The sequence below is a fragment of the Syngnathus leptorhynchus genome, chromosome 11, assembly GCF_054491065.1.
Source record: "Syngnathus leptorhynchus isolate UIUO chromosome 11, UIUO_Slep, whole genome shotgun sequence".
Classification (NCBI taxonomy): domain Eukaryota; kingdom Metazoa; phylum Chordata; class Actinopteri; order Syngnathiformes; family Syngnathidae; genus Syngnathus; species Syngnathus leptorhynchus.
Genome location: NC_141205.1, coordinates 1058950 through 1075576, shown reverse-complemented (window position 1 = coordinate 1075576; position 16627 = coordinate 1058950). Strand labels below are relative to the sequence as shown.

Sequence of the window (16627 nt, the reverse complement as noted above, 5' to 3'; positions counted from 1 at the left end):
TGGGGGTGCTGTTTTTCTGGTGGTGCATTGCTCCTCTACCCGCTCACTCATGTGTTTAGTCAGAGCCCTTAACATCATCCATTTAAGTAAGGATGGAGACTTTAGAAATGATCACCGGCAGCTTTTTCTTTTTTTTTTTTGTCTCATGCTACAGTTTGTTGCTTGGGGTGGGTCGGTGGGTGGGTGTCTGTCGGTTCCGAAACGGACTGTTTGTTGTGAGGGGCGGTGTCCAAGCAGAGTCGCTCCCAGCGTTGGAAGCGCGAGTTTGGGATTCTTTGATCACTTTTGGAGGGAGCATCATACTGCAGTCACATTTCAAATACACAGCTGGGGCGGGGCATTTGGGAGGAGAGGCTGAGGCTGAGGCTAGGGGAGGATGAAGAAAGCTTTGCGGGATGAATGATGAATGAACATTTCCAGCATGACAAACTTTGTAACTTAGCCAATCTTGACTTTGAAGAGAGATAAAAGTGGCCAGAGCATGCGAGCTTTTTGAAAAACGCAAAAAAAAAATAAAAAAAAAATGAGCAGGTAGTACTTAGTGGCTTGGAACCAAGCCGCCTTTTGTGGGGAGGATGCGAGATGGGTGTTCTTATTGGCGTGGCTGTCCAATTCAAATCATTTTGATCATCATATTTTGGCTTTCTTGTTTGCTTGCTTTACATTGGACAATGGCCGCCAACTAGAGAAAGCAAAGATATCTCCAAATTTTCACTGATGGAAACTAAATGAATTAAAACGCAATTTACTATTTTTATTCACAATGTGACGAAAACATTGTTCCTTGTGTTTGGAATCAAAGAAAATTCGGAGATTTTGAGGGAAAGAAATTTGGAGATGCATGCTTCTTCTCATTAGACAGTAACACTCCAAGGTCCAATCACAAAGAGATTTGTTTCATGTCTCCCACAAATTGCAACTTTGCGTTTTAGCTCATAAAAATTGAGATACGGGACATATGATTTTCCAAATAAAAAGCAAGCCCTCTACTCAATTTATTTTTCATCTAAAAAACATCAACAACATAAGTCTTTGATATAAAGACGCAATTTGGAGAAGTATATATATATATATATATATATATATATATATATATATATATATATATATATATATATATATATATATATATATATATATATATATATATATATATATATATATATAAAAATACCTTGAAACACTTGTCTCACCAAAGTTTGTTTTAGAATGTTTATATAAAAGCCAAAAAAAGATTAATTTGATTTGGATACACAGCTTCGAATTTGGAGTCAGAGAGTTAAAAAAAAAAACACGCACACCAAATTTGGATATGTCACCATATCTCAAAATGTTGAGTTAAGATTTTTATCCAATATAATCAATCCATCTTTTTGGATGGAGAAAAGACTCACACCATTTGGGGATACAGTACGTGCTTTTCATTGGTCAGGATGAGGATCAAAATAAAGCCAGTGTGGAGCTTGCACAGTCAAAACAAAACATAAATAATATTGCACATCATCTTACAAAACTCTTAAGACTTGAGTCCACAATGATCAAACAGTGTACAAGAAGACAACACTAGTAAGTTAACAGTGTCTGAAGTGATTCATTCATATTATGTACAAATGACTGCCCAAGGTCTCGCAACAAAAAACAACACTATTGTAAGCAAGAAATAGAACAAATAACGATAATGTGAACAGATCTTGAGTTTTTTTTTTTGTTTGTTTTTTGCAAAAGACCTTTTTAGATTGATGTTTGGCACCCTCCCCCATTATCGTCTTTAGCGCGTGTTGTCACTATAAAAACCACGAAAACAAATATCGCCACACGATACCATGCAAACGGCATTTATAAAACATTGAGATTTTTTTTTTTTTATGGAAATAGATTACGTCAAAACCTTTTGCGTGTCTCCTTTTCATACTTTTTCAAAGGCTCAGTTGATGCAGGCAAATGTTCTCAAACCATCCAAAACCCCAAACACACAATTTTTTGTTTTTGACTGTAATTTATGAATAATCTGGGCTAAGATTATTCATAAATTACAGTCACACTTTGACAATTTCCAAATAATTGATACAAGGAATAATTAATTTATTGATAACTCAAGGAGCATGTTCTATTGCATCGGTTTTCCAAATACTTTTGCGTTGGCAGCCACGGCTGATATGTATTGTCTATCTATCTATCGATCTATCTATCATCTGTCTATCCCCTTTTGAGTTCATTCTTCAAACGACCACCTGGTGGTGTTGATGTGGTTTTGGTGGTCTTTATGTACAGTACAAAGACCAAAATCTACCAGAACTAGCAGCATTCACCACAAATGGTCCTAGACATTCGAGCAACACCAAAAAGAAAGCTTTTTTGTTTTGTTTGCTTTAAATAGCTAACTAGAAACTAATTTCTTCTTGAATACTCATATACTGTATCGATATAGATATATATATGTCTGTATATATGTATAAATATGTAAAGTATCTCTTTATAATTCTACTACAAGTGCAAGTGACCCCACCCCTAAAACAAATAAAGTGACTCGAGATGACTCTTCAGAAGATGTTATACAAAATAGATGCCTTAAGAAAAAAAAGAACACGAGTCCATATTTGAGCTATTGCACGTTCCTTCCTAGATGCGCTTCTCAACCTAATAACACGATCCAGCGTTTATACAGTCGCTAAGTCTTAAACCACCATCAGATTGATTGTTTTAGCAAACAGATTTTTTTGTTGTTGTTTTAAAGCTACTACTTCCTGGCCTGTATCATTGTAATTTGGGGAGGGCGGGAGGAATTTCAACATTTCAATCAATCAATCAATCAATCAATCAATCAATCAATCAATCAATCAATCAATCAATCAAGTCAAGTTTATATAGCCCTAAATCACAAGCAGTCTCAAAGGGCTCTGTCCTCTGCATTTAACCCATCCCCATGTGATTTTGATCCATCCCCTGGGGGAGAGGGGAGCAGTGAGCAGCAGCGGCGCCGCGCTCGGGAATCATTTTTGGTGATCTAACCCCCCAATTCCAACCCTTAATGCTGAGTGCCAAGCAGGGAGGCAATGGGTTCCATTTTTATAGTCTTTGGTATGACCCGGCCGGGGTACAAACCCACAACCTTCCAGTCTCAGGGCGGACACTCTACTACTAGGCCACTGAGCTGGTTAACATTTGAGGAATACATTTGAATTGAATCACATTTTTTACTGTGTTGATTTAGAAACTGCATAATGTCAGTCACAGTTGTTTATAATAATAATAATAACATGAAATATAGGCCTACCTTTTGAGAATACAGCCTTTGTCTATTTTTGTCTGAATATTATTTGAATGTTGATTATGAAGGTGGAACCACCCATAAATAGAATGAGTTAGCAAAGTCATTCTACCATTAGAGAAGTCGTTCTCGAGCCTTAATGGAAGAGGGAATGCAGCACTGGAAGTGCTATCAAACACAAAGTGCCTTTGGTGTTCTCGGCTCTGAAGCTGGAAATTTTGCGGCATCTCAGTGTAAAAGAGGTTCCGATTTAGGAAAGAAAAAAAGAATCACTTTTGCATTTAAAACGTCATTTAGCATATTCTGCAGGTAAGCGGCCAATTCACGCTGCTCATTTGATGGTCATAGCAATATTTTGCCTGGTCTTCATTTCCCACACAGTTTTTTTTTTTTTTTGTGGAATCTTGCAATCTTAGAATAGAAAAAGGAGGACAAAACAACAAAGGTAGCTTCAGGTGGTTTAAGACTTGCGCACAGTACTGGCTATTCATGAAATATGTCCTGTATATTTCTCGGTATAAAAAATGTCACTGGTGAGTCTACTGCATAGAAGTCTGTCAGGTGGACAAAGTGGGTCTCCTTGCTACAGAAGCCGAAATCCTCTCGTCATGAAATTCCTACTTTCCAATAATCCCACGCTTCACGTAGACCTCTTTTCTCGTCAAATAAAGTCAGCACACTTTGTTCTCCGATGATATAGAATTTGACTCTGTAAATTATATGGCACATTTATTGTATAGAAATTTGGCAAAGAAACGACAAATATGTTGTCGAGTGGATGACATACTCTGTCGATAAGCTCCGTCTATAAACATAAATAGCTATTTTTTTGTTCTCTAGATGAAAAAATAACACTTTTTGATGAACAGTGCAGGTGCAGTGTGCGCATGGGCCATCCCATAAATAAATAGAAATTTAAAACCAGCGTTTTCAAGCGCTCCCTCGTAGTGAAGGACTGACTGTTGTTCTTTTTTTCTTGGAATAAATCACAAAAATACTACACTCATACCCAACGAAGCATCAGAGCTTGTACATTATTTACAGGGATCCACACAAAGGGTTGCTGTTGGTGATCCTTTAACCCCGGTCCCGTGATTTGCGTCCTCGTTGTGACCATAGCTTGCTTTCAACACGCTATTCACAGCTTTGTCTACAAGCTAAACTAACCTCGTTTTTTCTTTTTTTTTTCTTTCTCAATCTACGTACCATTCAATTGGCACTGAAAACATAGGAAAGTGACGATTTGATTTATTGTTTTAATTTGACACCCAAAAACTCTTTTCCATCAGCCAGCCAAATGAGATCCAGGACAAATAAATATGTTGGAGGCGTTATTGCAATTGATTCCATGCGTTACATCGGCCATGGAAGGCCAGGCCGCTCTTTGTGTGATTGCATTGTTTTGAAGCGCACACAACAAGACTCTATTAACCAAGTATCGAACCACCGTCCTCAGGGGCTGCTATCCTGCATGTTTTAGATGCTTCACATTTGATTCAAACGATTAGGATCGTTATCAGGCTCTGGCACACATTGATGAGGAGCTGATCATTAGGTGTGTTGGAAAAGGGAAACATCTAAAATGCGCACAAGCGGTCCTTGGGAATTGGCATCTTTGGTCTTAGGTGAGAGTTTTTTTTTTTTTTTGGTGTCAAATTAAAAAAACAAAGCAGTTAATATTTCATTGTTTTGGGAAAAAAAAGAACAATTTGTTTCCCTCTTTTTGTTTTTGGCACATACAGTTGGGCAAACGGCCACTGAGAAAAGACGGCCGTTGATGCTGAAACGGCCTGCGTGGATTTCACAGTTTGTACGTGAAGACCCCTTTCTTGGCTGGTGGTAGTCTTAGCGAGGGTCTAAGGTCCCGACAACGGGAGACCTTTTAAGCATCTTCTTTGCCTTTTTTTTCCTCACGTTTTGCAAACGACACCGATTGGAACGGAAAAGCCAAGTTTGCATGCATTCGCAGCCACGGCGCTAACCGAGACGGAACCAACAGCTACAGCCGAGTCGGGCTGCCTGTTGGGTATGATACGCCATTTAACAGTGAGTGCGACATAAAGATGAAGCAGCATTGAGTGAGTTGCGTGAGACGGGGAAACACAGGAGCAGGACTGGTGGGTGGTGGTGGTGGGGGGGGATTGGTAATGGTCGGGTTGGAGGAAAGGGGTGGGGGTGTCAGTGGCGCTGCTTTTTCAGGAATAGATGGTGATGACCTCGCGTCCGCCTCCGCGGACCAGAAGGACCCGGTTGAGACCTTCAGTGAGGACCTCAAGGAACTCCATATCTGGTTGAGAAAGGTCAAGGAACTCCAATATAGAATCCTAGCTGAACCTAAATGAAGCAGGATTTCATGAGCAAAGGATACAATTCTCGTCGCCCGTCCGGTTCTTGGGTGGCCCGGGCATGTTGAGTAGGACCAGCTTGGCCTCCGAGGACTTCTTCATGATGGCCTCGTTGAGTCGCAGCGCCGTGTGCATGCGTCGCACATTGGACTGGTTCCTGGGCAGACAGACAGACAGATGGAATTGGGTGTCGGGATTTGTAAGACAAGACTTTGTCGTTTGTTTGGATGGCGGTGGGTGACAGATGCTCACTCACGCACGTACGTTTTCATTGTCTTCATCTACTCATGTCATGTCATGTCATGTCATAAATAGTCAGAATGAGCTTTAAAGAATCTTTGGTACTTACAGGTTCTCCCATTCACTGGAGCGGGAGCAAGAAGGGAAAGATGGAGATATCAGAACCAGAGGTAGCAAGACACACTCTGAGGTACTTGCCCAACAAAATCATTTCAGCTTCTTGCTGACTACTTGCTAACGTTCTTAGGAAATAGAAGAACTGCTTAACAACCTGGAACAGGTGAATACACGTCAGGTTCTCGTAAATGTGCACACTCGTGAAGGGGAAACAAAGGCAGGTGCTATGTTTCAAACATTCAATTTTAGAGACAGCAGCTGATAAAACCCCAAAAATAAAAACAAAGCTAGCTAGCATTGGCTCAGGTTTATATCGTAAAACAGTATGTTCCCATAGCTTTTCTAACAAGAACTGCCAAACATCCTCAACGAGCCAATGAGCTGATATTATATGGCACGCTGGGTGTTCTTTTTAATATGATGCTATGAATCCTATCCTAATATGATACTCCACTGTTTGCGCTCATGGACACACTTGAGGATTGCGTAGATGTTTGTTGAACCCCTGTGAGCACTCACGGCTTCATGTTGAAGATGTCCTTGATGCCGCACGGTGTGGCAGCGCCGGCCGGCTTGCTGGCGTCGCCGTCACACTTCTCCGTCCAGGTCATTTGAACCTGCTCCCCGGGGCTCTGGGCCACCTCGGCCGGGGCCGGCGGGTCGGCGGCGGTAGCGGGGCTGGTCGGGGTGGTGTTGTCGTGGATGAGCTGCACCTGGGCAGGGGGGGGCACAGGGGGAGAGGCCGACTTTGACTATGAGGAGGACGGATGGTGACGAGGCCAGATGTGGAGATACACGTAAATCCATGTTGGTGTTGGAATGCAGGTCAGAGTCACAGAATGTTTGAGAGGGACAAAAGAGAGGAAGTGGGGTTCAACAACACCATCTCTTCATACTAAACAGCCACACCTCGTAAAATCTGGAAAACTGAAACGGTGACCAAAAAATAGGGCATTTTCACAATTGACGAGGACATTCTTCTCAGTCTTGACGCATTTTCACCAATTACCACACGTGGCCGCTCATTCAATAGCCCTGCCCGAGACGTTGGACAATAAGCGGGGATAAACCCTGTGCGAGCGCTCTACCTCCTCCTCTGGCTTCTCCTCCTTGCCGGCTTCTGGCGGTTCTTCGCTCACGCTCAGCTGGGTCGTGACAGAGGCTGGGTTCTTGCGCCGAATGGACCCACGGGATGAGTCAGTAATGCTCTGGATCTGCAAAGACACCACAGAAAGAGGATTTTTTTGTTCCAAAGAAGTTCCAAATCAAGATATTTCAAACATGAAATCATTGCTGTGTGGTCCTAGATATAATACCCAATATCATAGAAGTGAATTACTCTCTACCAAAATGACACATTGATTCTAATAGGGGTCATTTTTGACCAATTTATGGAACAGTGTACGCTACACTCACTTGTGCATCTAAGGGTTTTAATTTTTTTTTTTTTTAAAAAGAAGAGATGTCTGTTTTAGTTTGCGGTGGATGGCAGGCAATGACTCACAAAAGTGAAGTCAAAAGCAAGCATGTTTCCACCCGGAGAAGGTAAAAATAGCACAAGGTTCAGATCGATATGTATTTATTCCAGCGCTCTGCCAAGACCTTGTGTTGTCACGCTCCACAGCAAAGATGGCATCCCACTGCTCGGCTTTCGCGCAAACTACGCTTTGGTCCAGCAGCGCTTTATGTGTCACGTCAAGTCAAATCAAGGCAAGCCATGCTGAGTTGAGCTGAGCTGAGCTGAGCTGAACCCATCCAGTCTCATTTGAGTGCGCCGTTGTCAAAAGACCAGGGAACCCACCGAGCGGGAGCTTTCTTACCTCCCTCTCACGCTCCGTCTTGGTCAGGTTGATCTGCTTGAGCATCTGCGAGCGTTGTTCCATGACCAGGGTCTTCTCGTAGGTGTATGCCGAAATGTCGCTGTCGTGCTGCAGGGCGGGGCAAACACACCAGCGTACCAATATTAAGCACAAACTGTTTTTTTCACACAATGCTGCCATAGGAATGCATATTTTTTCAAACAATACCATTTCCACCACTTCCACCATAGCGTAGATACGGAGATGATAGAGGAAGGTGGTCAGGTCCTTTTTCATCTGGATGCTGTTGTCGTCCATCTGTGCCACGGTGAAGATGCGCATCTTGCACTTCCTCCAAACCTGAGAGTGAGAAAGCAAACCTCGTTGCAGCAGGATGCGTTCATTCCCTCCAAAAAAAAAGAGATTGGAGCTGGAGGAGAACCTTGTGCTGGCGCAGGAGGAAGGGAAGCAGCATCAGCATGCCTCCGTCATGGACGATCCACCACACGTCGATGTGGCCCTCGGTGAAGCGCTCGCCGTTGGATGGGAAAGCCGCAATGTTTTTGGGTACCAGCAAGGCCAGGTGAGCTGCCGTGGTTTCTCTCACCAACTCTGCAAGGAGGACAAAACAAAACGCACATGTGGAATGCAGCTTTGGAATATTTTCACAATCAATCAAAAGTACAACTGCGCAATCTTGTGAGCACTTGCGCCTATTTCCCGCCAACCCACCGACAAAGTTCCTCCAGGTCTGATGCTCGTCGCCTTGTTTCCAATTGCGCGGCCACGACACCAGCACGGCGTTGTGCTTGAGTCCGCCCAGGCCGCTGGCCTGGAGCAAGTGGGAGGTGGCGTCGCGCAGGTTGGACGACACGGTCACCTGAGAGAAGCCCTTCACCTTCTCCGTCTCCATCAGTTTACGCAGCGCCTATGTGGATGTGAGTGGAGGCTTTGTTTGAAAATCCAGCCCTCAAAGTCACTTTCAAGTCACGGCATGAGTAAAACCCACCAAAAAGTCTGAACCCTCCTCTTATCTCGTTTCCTTCCCATCAACAATTTGCATGGTTCAATGTGACTCGTAAACAAAAAACCCACAATTTGGTGGGGTGGATGAGCCTACCTGCTCGGCCTTCTGACTGTGTTCGTAATTGTCCAGGTAGGTGCCCACCAGGGCTGTGCCCACGATGGTCAGGCCCTTGCCCGCTTTCAGCTGGTTGGTGAGCGAAAGCAGCCTGGGCTGTTCCACGTTCTGCTCGCCATCCACGCTCACCAGCACCAGCAGCTGCGGCCTGGGGAGGAACAAAGCCACAGTACAAAAGGCGGTGGGGAAACTAAACGGAAGCGGGACGCCAAAGGGAAGCAGCTGAACAAATTGTTGTTGCTTTGTGACGGCTGTGATCGTCAGGCGTGTTGTTCATTTCTCTGTTAAATTGCGTGTGTGTTTACCTCCAGTTCTTGGTGTGGGGGGGACCTTCCTCCAGACGCATAAGAGCGTAACGTGCGGCGCTCAGGGACAGACCTCGAATGCCGTCACCCCACTCCTTCTCCGCACTGCCAAATGCGCACACACACAAGTGAACGGTCGGGTTCATTTTAGACGTATTACCTTCGAAAAGGCGGTGCTACCAATGGATGCTGATGTGATCTGACTCCTCCTCATAATACAACAACAATATTCATATTAAGCCTCATTATTATCACTCACCCAGCAAACTCAATATACTTGTAGATGGAACCGGCAATCACCATAGCAACAATGGCGTAGTACCAGGAGCAGAGGAACATGAGCGTGAGACACAAGCTCATACCCAGGAAAGAGAGAGTCCTGTGAGGGGGAAGAAAAAAAGACACAGGCGGTAAGAGGACATGGAAAAAACAGAATTGCTCTTTTGGACACGCACCAGTGGTAGAACTTAAAGCGGGGCCGCCAGTTGGGGGTCCGTAGTAGAGTCTGCAGGGCGCAGGCCAGGTTGACGAACATGTAGCACATTAGAAAAAACCTGCACAAAACACGCAAAGAGAGAACAGCGCACACACACACACACACACACACACACACACACACACACACACACACACACACACACACACACCTTGAAAGTCAGCAAACTCGGGAGTTTCAAGCAAAGCCTAGGGATCAAATAGAAAATGGGCTTTTTAAATGTAGCTGGAGTGCTTGTTCTCATGGCAAGTGTGAAATTCAACAACCAAGTCCATGTTGGTATCAATTTTGGAAAAATGTGCCTCAGAGCCAACTGCTTCAAAATGTTTGTCACAATTCAATGTATTCAAATAAATAAATCAAACATTTTTTGCTGCCCTTATTTATTGCATTTGACATTTTATCAGTATGAATTTGCAACAATTTGATTTTACTTCTCCTTGTCAAACTCACATGGACAAGATGGGAGCCACCGAGTCCAGGGAGGCGATGAGGATGCCGGTCTCGCAGATGAGGGCGGTTAGCAGCAAGGACCACGTGGGCTCCCCGTTGGCCTTCCCATGTCCAAAGATCTACAGAACAGAACAATGCCCCACTTGTTAACTTTTCTAAAGGAGTACGTCAACTGGGATAAGACTGACCCGTAGCGCGGGTACGATTCCATCCTTGGCGATGGCCTGCAGAAGACGCGGCGCCCCCGTCAGGCTCTGCAATCCGGCCCCGCAAGTGGAGAAGAAGGAGCCGATCACAATGACCCAAGGCGACGGCCACGCCAATGTGCCAATCACCAAATTCCCATGTACTCCTTCCCCAAACCTGAGCCAAGCCATCAGATTTCAGAGTCACCGTGAAAGCACGGTGTGGGACAGAGGATGCCACTTACTTGTCTCGGAGGACCACGCCGTCGATGCAGGTGCCGAACAGAATGACGCTGGACATGTCTGAGCAGCATTCAATAAGGAACGTCAACAATGACTGGAAGAAGTCTGAAGCTGTTGTCTGCTAGCTTTTAATTTGAAGGAACATCCATCAAATTGTGTCTGTGGGAAAGTGACATTATTGCCGGGCTCTCGTCGTTTCAGGGAGGCTTTTAATTTAACAAATGCTCATAAGAGAACTTGAAATGATTTGCATGAGTAAAAAATGAAAGACTTTCAAGTGTGCACTTAAAGAGCACAAGTTTGGAAATCAATATAGTCTGGGATGAAATCTAATATCCCTCAGCTTTATTGAGTCACATTTGCATTGGCGGCCCGGCCACGCGATTAGAAAACCTAATCAAATTTCCTCAGACCCTACTAGCCGATTACTGACAGACACGCTCACATTTCACCTGAGATCTTACTCAACTTTAGGCACGTTCCTTTGAAATACGTCTGCATGCATTACCAGGCAGAGGCGTCTATTTGCGAGAAAAAACTCGGAGCTAGACACGAAATGTGTTCGCTGTGCTGCTGAGAGGATACAGACAAAGGAAGTGGTGGTGATGGCCGCGATAGTGCCGACTGGTATGGACTTTTGGGCATCGCGCAGGTCACCGGAGCGGTTGGAGCCGGCCATGATTCCTGAACAGAAGAGCATGGATGTCTAACGTCAGTATGGAGAGCAGAACGGCCGCCTTACGTGTCTGGAGGGCCTCTTTCACCTGTCACTGAAGGGAAGTAGATGCCAACCAGCAGCGTGAAGAAGCTGGTGATGTCGGCCAGCACGTAGCGGTTGGCGTTGGTCAGGGGGTCGTCGACGTCCTCCACGGACTCCATGTTGATCCGGGCGATCAGATCCCCCTTCTCGTAGTACGTCCCAAACAGGTTCTCTGCAGCAACCACAAAATACATGAAGCATAGGAAAAAATGAAAAGCCATTAGAAACAGAGATGCTGACCTGTCCAGAGGCCGCTGGTGACTCCGGGGATGCCCTGGATCTTAGTTATGTTGTTGGCGACAAAGTATTTGTCGCAGGTGGCGTTGAGCAGGGACGAATCACAAAACATACGCCACAGCTGTGTGGTCACGGTCCCGTTGGCCGTTTCCACCGTCTTGGCACATACGTCGAATGACTTGGACACTAGCGTGCGGTTGCCCAGCAAACAAACGCTAGAGCAAGAACAGAAAAAAACTCTCGCAAGATGTTCGACCATGCATGGCCAAAGCTTTTTGGGTTCAATATATACAGAAATAGGAAAGATGAGTGAAATGCTGGATTGGGACTTACGGAAATTCGGGGGGGTCCACGGCAGTCTTGATAACGCCGGCATAGACGGCCAAGATGGAAAGAATGACGCAGGCCAGGAAGACCAAAGCCAACTTGTTGACATACTTGACACCGACAAACACCACGGTGGCCATGGACGTGAGCAGGATGGTACCGTACACGCGCATGTTGTTTAGCAGAGCTGCCTCCGCCTCGGCGCCCTCCAGCCCCTCCAGCGGGAAAATGGCCGCCTTGGGTACAATGTAGATCTGAACGAGCAGAGGTGCAGAGATTTTTACCATGATTATTTGGCAGCAATATTGTTCTATGTTTTAAGTAGAATATCAACCAAAAGTAGGGTGAATTGGTGCAAAGAAGGACATTAAAATCATCATCATGAAACCTTTTTGAAGAATTCGATAATACACGATGATGATAGAACTTATAACAAAGGTGGAACGTAACGCTACGTTGAGCATAGAAATAGAGGAAAAATATAGAAAAACAAATGAACAAATATTACAAATCCGAATAAGTACAGTTTATACATTGAATAAAATAATATCTGACACATTTTGTGTATGGGAGCAAATGTTTTGAAAATATATCCATATTCTTTAAAAATGCTGCGTGACACAATCAATTTCCTTTCTTTGCCTGCATGGGGATTTACACTTGAAGGTCAGAGGCGTGCTCCTGCTGCCTCTTGTTTACCATGCAATTCAATCAATTTTGCCCACAGGGGCAATTTTTCATTTCCATTTGTTGACTTATTTGCAAATGTGATGAGAGGTGAGAGGAGAGGTGTGAAACCAAGGCATTATTATTATTTTAGAGTTAAACAGGGGTCAGTGTGAAAAAAGAAACAAACAAAAAAAAAAAAAAACAATGAACCAAGTCTCATAACTTGGGACACGGCAATGAATTCAGTCAGCAAACATCGGCCACCATTTAAAGTGTCTCCGATGAACCCAAAAAAAGTTCAGGCTTTCCCGACTATTTGTTTTTGGGTTTGGGACGCGTACACATTTTCTATCCAATGTATATAATCACAGTAGGAATTGCATGTTTTCCACGTGATTGGCATCACGAGGATAACACGTTTCCTGCATCACCGCAGTCGTTTCCCAAAATAGCAGCATTAGTTTCGCGCGAGGATGAAAGATATTCAAATGAGCTGGGGTTTTTTTTTTTTCCTCTTTTTCTCTCAGAGATGGGCTCCTCGGGATTGTTGTTCCACAATGAAAACTATAAGCCAGCATTGACCCAGAAGACGGAATTAACTAACCTCTAGGCTCGATCAAGCTCTGCATATCAATTAAAAAACGCACGGAGAAGAAGAAGATGAACAACACACGTTCTGTTCCGATGTTCCCTATACGATTCATTGTGTATGTTTGAAGGGTGGATTTTATCCAACCAAGTCTACAATCGTATCCTAAATTTACAATCATATATCATGAACTAAAAAGTCAGAGTATGAAGATGAGTCTGAATGGTTGCCTGTCACTTTGTGTGCCCGCCCCGCCATTGACTTCATTCAGCTCACCTCACCTGCCGTGGCACAAAAGAAGTAAGAAAACGCTTCTCACCAGGAGCAGCTCGATGGCACCAAGGATGTACATCGCTCCGGCATAAGTGGTCCCCAGGTAGAAACAGATGCCCACCGCGCCCCCAAACTCGGGGCCCAGCGAACGGGATATCATGTAGTACGAGCCTCCAGCTACACAAACACAACGATGCAACTTCAACATGCAATAGAATGAATGTAAGGTGAATTGTCTTTTTCCAAAAACTTCATGTCTATGGAGAGTCACAAAGGTTGAATCAAGGCCACTGCACTCTTCAAAATGACTTGACTTGAATTATGCTACTAGGTAACAAACATTTCATTGTTAGACTAAAAGCACAATTGCCCAAGTGGTTAAGAGGCTTAAGAAATGTTGTGTAAAACATTTTGTGTACACTTAAAGCAGCATTGCATGACAGTGAAACATTATTCCCGTGGCCATTAAATCTTAGAAGAAATAAATTTGCCCCCCCCCCCAAAAAAAAAGCCTGAATAAATGATGTTAGACTTCATGTGTTAGGCTGTAGTCATATCACGGTCAAATCTATCTTTCTTAGCAGCCAAAAAAAAGTCATCAATATGTAATGAGCAGGGTAAATGCAGACCCTTGGCCAGCAGCCACACGCTAATGTAAATTTCCAGGATCAAGATTCTCAATAAATCCTACATTTTAATACATTTAATAACTTTGCCCTGGAATTGCAGCGCAATCTTCTTTGAACTAGCCTAAAAAATCATCCCCAGTGTGTCGCCAAACTTCATTTATTGCTCTGTTAATGCAGAAATCTCAGTGTGATCAATTTTACTGTGGCAAATCATATTTATCTGTGCAAAGTCTAACTAAAGTGCACTTTGCTCTAGATTTGTGCTAAACATGGAATGAAGGGCTTAGAGTTAGTTAGTGTTGTGTTTAGTGTTGGTTTAAAAAACATGGAAGCTGTATTGTTAATAATTGTCCTCAGACAAAAATATTTGTGGAGTAATTTGTTGGTGTCACGCGGTGCTTCCCCCTTCAGTCATAATTCACTTACTCGCTTATCTCTTATTATTACGGCATTTGCATTTTCCAATTTTGTGCAAATAAACTGATTAGAAAAAAGATAACATGCTTAATCAGCACTGTGCAGCTATAGTTTGTTCTAATTGGTCAACACTTCTGTAGATTTCTTCGAGCCGGCCATCTGCACGTGGCCTCCTCTTTTAGTCGCCGTCAATATCATTTGTGTCGAAGAATCCCAAAGTGACAATTTTAGTGTGGTCGGCGACTAATAAAAGGGAAATTTAGAAGCGGATTGGTGTGGAACTGGGACTCCGGTGGCTTCTGCTCTGCTCTGTTCTGCTCACCCACCTGGCACGACTCCATTGGTAGCAATGGCGCTCATGGAGATGGCAGTCAGCATGGTCTGCACAAGGGAGAAAGAGAAAAAAACATTTCAAAAAATTCTTCTTCGTCAATACTGTTCATTTTGCAGGCAGCACATATATTAGTAAGTTTTGGGGGTCAGGTATGACAGTCATTTTGGTGTATTTGGGGGTTATTTCAGGAAGTCATTTTGACAGATTTTTGTTAAAATCAGGAAATCTGATAAAAAAAAAAAAGAAAGGTTTTTACTTGAACTTCTCTTTACCAAAGTAGATTCTCCAAGCTAAAAGACAGCCTTGACCTTCATTCCAATGACTACAAGGGAGTCTCCCACGTTTGCCTATCACCGGTTGGTCGTGGCACCTCGGGGCTCAAACGTGGACGAGCCAAGCGACTGACTGGCGACTGTTCCTTCCCGCTAATCTGCTCCTAATGAGGCCACAAGCTCTTCTCCAGCCACAGCAGATAAGGTCGTAATTGTTTAAGTGTTTTATCTGATGGGGGCGGTCCCACAGTCACATACGCAATTGTTGGATCGCAACACGACAATGGAGGAGCCAAATTTGTCTGAATGTTGAAGGTGGCGCTTAAAAATGGAACACCGTCGCAGCCTCCATCAACAAAATTGTGTCGGGGTGTTCAGACAAGGTGACACCGGGATGTTTCGTCTCATTTTCAACTGTCGTTTTATTGTGACATTCAGTCAAATCCCACTTGGCGACTTTCCGTTGACTTTTGTCCTACATTTCTCCGTGCCTGTCAGAGGCATTAATAAAGGTCATCAATCCGTGAATGTCTGAGACGGACGGACGGACGGCTCCATCCTATCGGGTCAGCACCTGACGTGATCTGCAGTTGCGCACGTGAGCCAATGCTAGTTAACCTTGAGGACAATACACTGAAAAATGGGGTCAATGACCCATTCTGAGTACAAAGTTGTTATTTTGACAAAACATTTATCGTAACATAAAGACATTGCAGCGTGCAAAGTATCGTTCCCGATGAGGCATGTCAAGGACGTATGTGCATTTGCAAACAGCAAATGCTCTTTTCTTGTCAGGGTTTCTAAAAAGTTGCAAATAGTTTTGATGCTCGCAAACACATTTTCTCCAAACGCGCGGCTAGAAAAAATGTGACATTATAATGCCAACTGGAGCAGCCTCTGAAAAAAAAAAAGCACTCTGTGAAACAGGAGCCGCCTTACAGCAATAACATGGCCGGAAGGAGATGACGCATATGAGCGTATATTGCAACATTCATCATGTTATGTTTATTTTCTTTTATTGCTATTCATTTGTTCCCACCGTCCGGTTGGTGAAATGAAAACTTTCACCGGCTTGTCGGCACTGAGCACAAAGGACACTTTAGGTCTGCTCGTATCCTGACCTAACGCTCCTATTTGGCCTTTGGTGGACCTTGGGAGCGGAGAGGAGATTGCTTTTGACAAGAGAGTGTCCCGCAGCACGAGAGGCCTCCCCCCCCTCACCCCCACCGCTTCATTAGCACGCTTCACTACGCCCCCATTGTCAAATGATTTCTTCCGTCGTGCGCTGCAACATTTGCAGGGAAGCCGACATCCAGGTGGAGGGCAAAATAGACTCTCCGGTGTCGGGAAAAGTAAGAGAGAGAAAAGAAGACAAGAAGCAATGAGCGATGGGATGTGGAGGGCAATCAAAAGCCAGGCAGCAAATAATGAGAGCGCAAAATGAAAAAAGGCTTGCAGAAAATTGAGGAAGCATAAGAGATGAGAATTCAAGGGAAAAAGAAGATGAAGGATCCGCAGCATATAAATG

At 44.0% G+C, this 16627-nt stretch overlaps 1 protein-coding gene across 2 annotated transcripts in view; it reads right to left on the bottom strand.

Annotated features, from left to right (window-relative positions):
* Positions 1–2042: 2042 nt before the first annotated feature.
* Positions 2043–16627, bottom strand: part of slc12a5a (solute carrier family 12 member 5a) — a 67568-nt gene continuing 52983 nt past the window's right edge. For both annotated transcript variants that reach the window (XM_085923962.1, XM_085923963.1), the window contains exons 5-25: positions 14820–14874; positions 13494–13624; positions 11923–12170; positions 11593–11804; positions 11357–11524; positions 11178–11276; positions 10595–10652; positions 10353–10527; positions 10165–10283; positions 9671–9769; positions 9475–9594; positions 9216–9320; positions 8890–9058; positions 8502–8697; positions 8212–8381; positions 7998–8129; positions 7791–7898; positions 7059–7184; positions 6490–6683; positions 5637–5770; positions 2043–5555 (exon numbers count right to left, since the gene is read on the bottom strand). In XM_085923962.1, coding sequence (XP_085780088.1) covers positions 5464–5555; positions 5637–5770; positions 6490–6683; positions 7059–7184; positions 7791–7898; positions 7998–8129; positions 8212–8381; positions 8502–8697; positions 8890–9058; positions 9216–9320; positions 9475–9594; positions 9671–9769; positions 10165–10283; positions 10353–10527; positions 10595–10652; positions 11178–11276; positions 11357–11524; positions 11593–11804; positions 11923–12170; positions 13494–13624; positions 14820–14874 — 2910 coding nt within the window. In that variant the 3' untranslated portion in view covers positions 2043–5463. The remainder of the gene's footprint in view (positions 5556–5636; positions 5771–6489; positions 6684–7058; positions 7185–7790; positions 7899–7997; positions 8130–8211; positions 8382–8501; positions 8698–8889; positions 9059–9215; positions 9321–9474; positions 9595–9670; positions 9770–10164; positions 10284–10352; positions 10528–10594; positions 10653–11177; positions 11277–11356; positions 11525–11592; positions 11805–11922; positions 12171–13493; positions 13625–14819; positions 14875–16627) is intronic.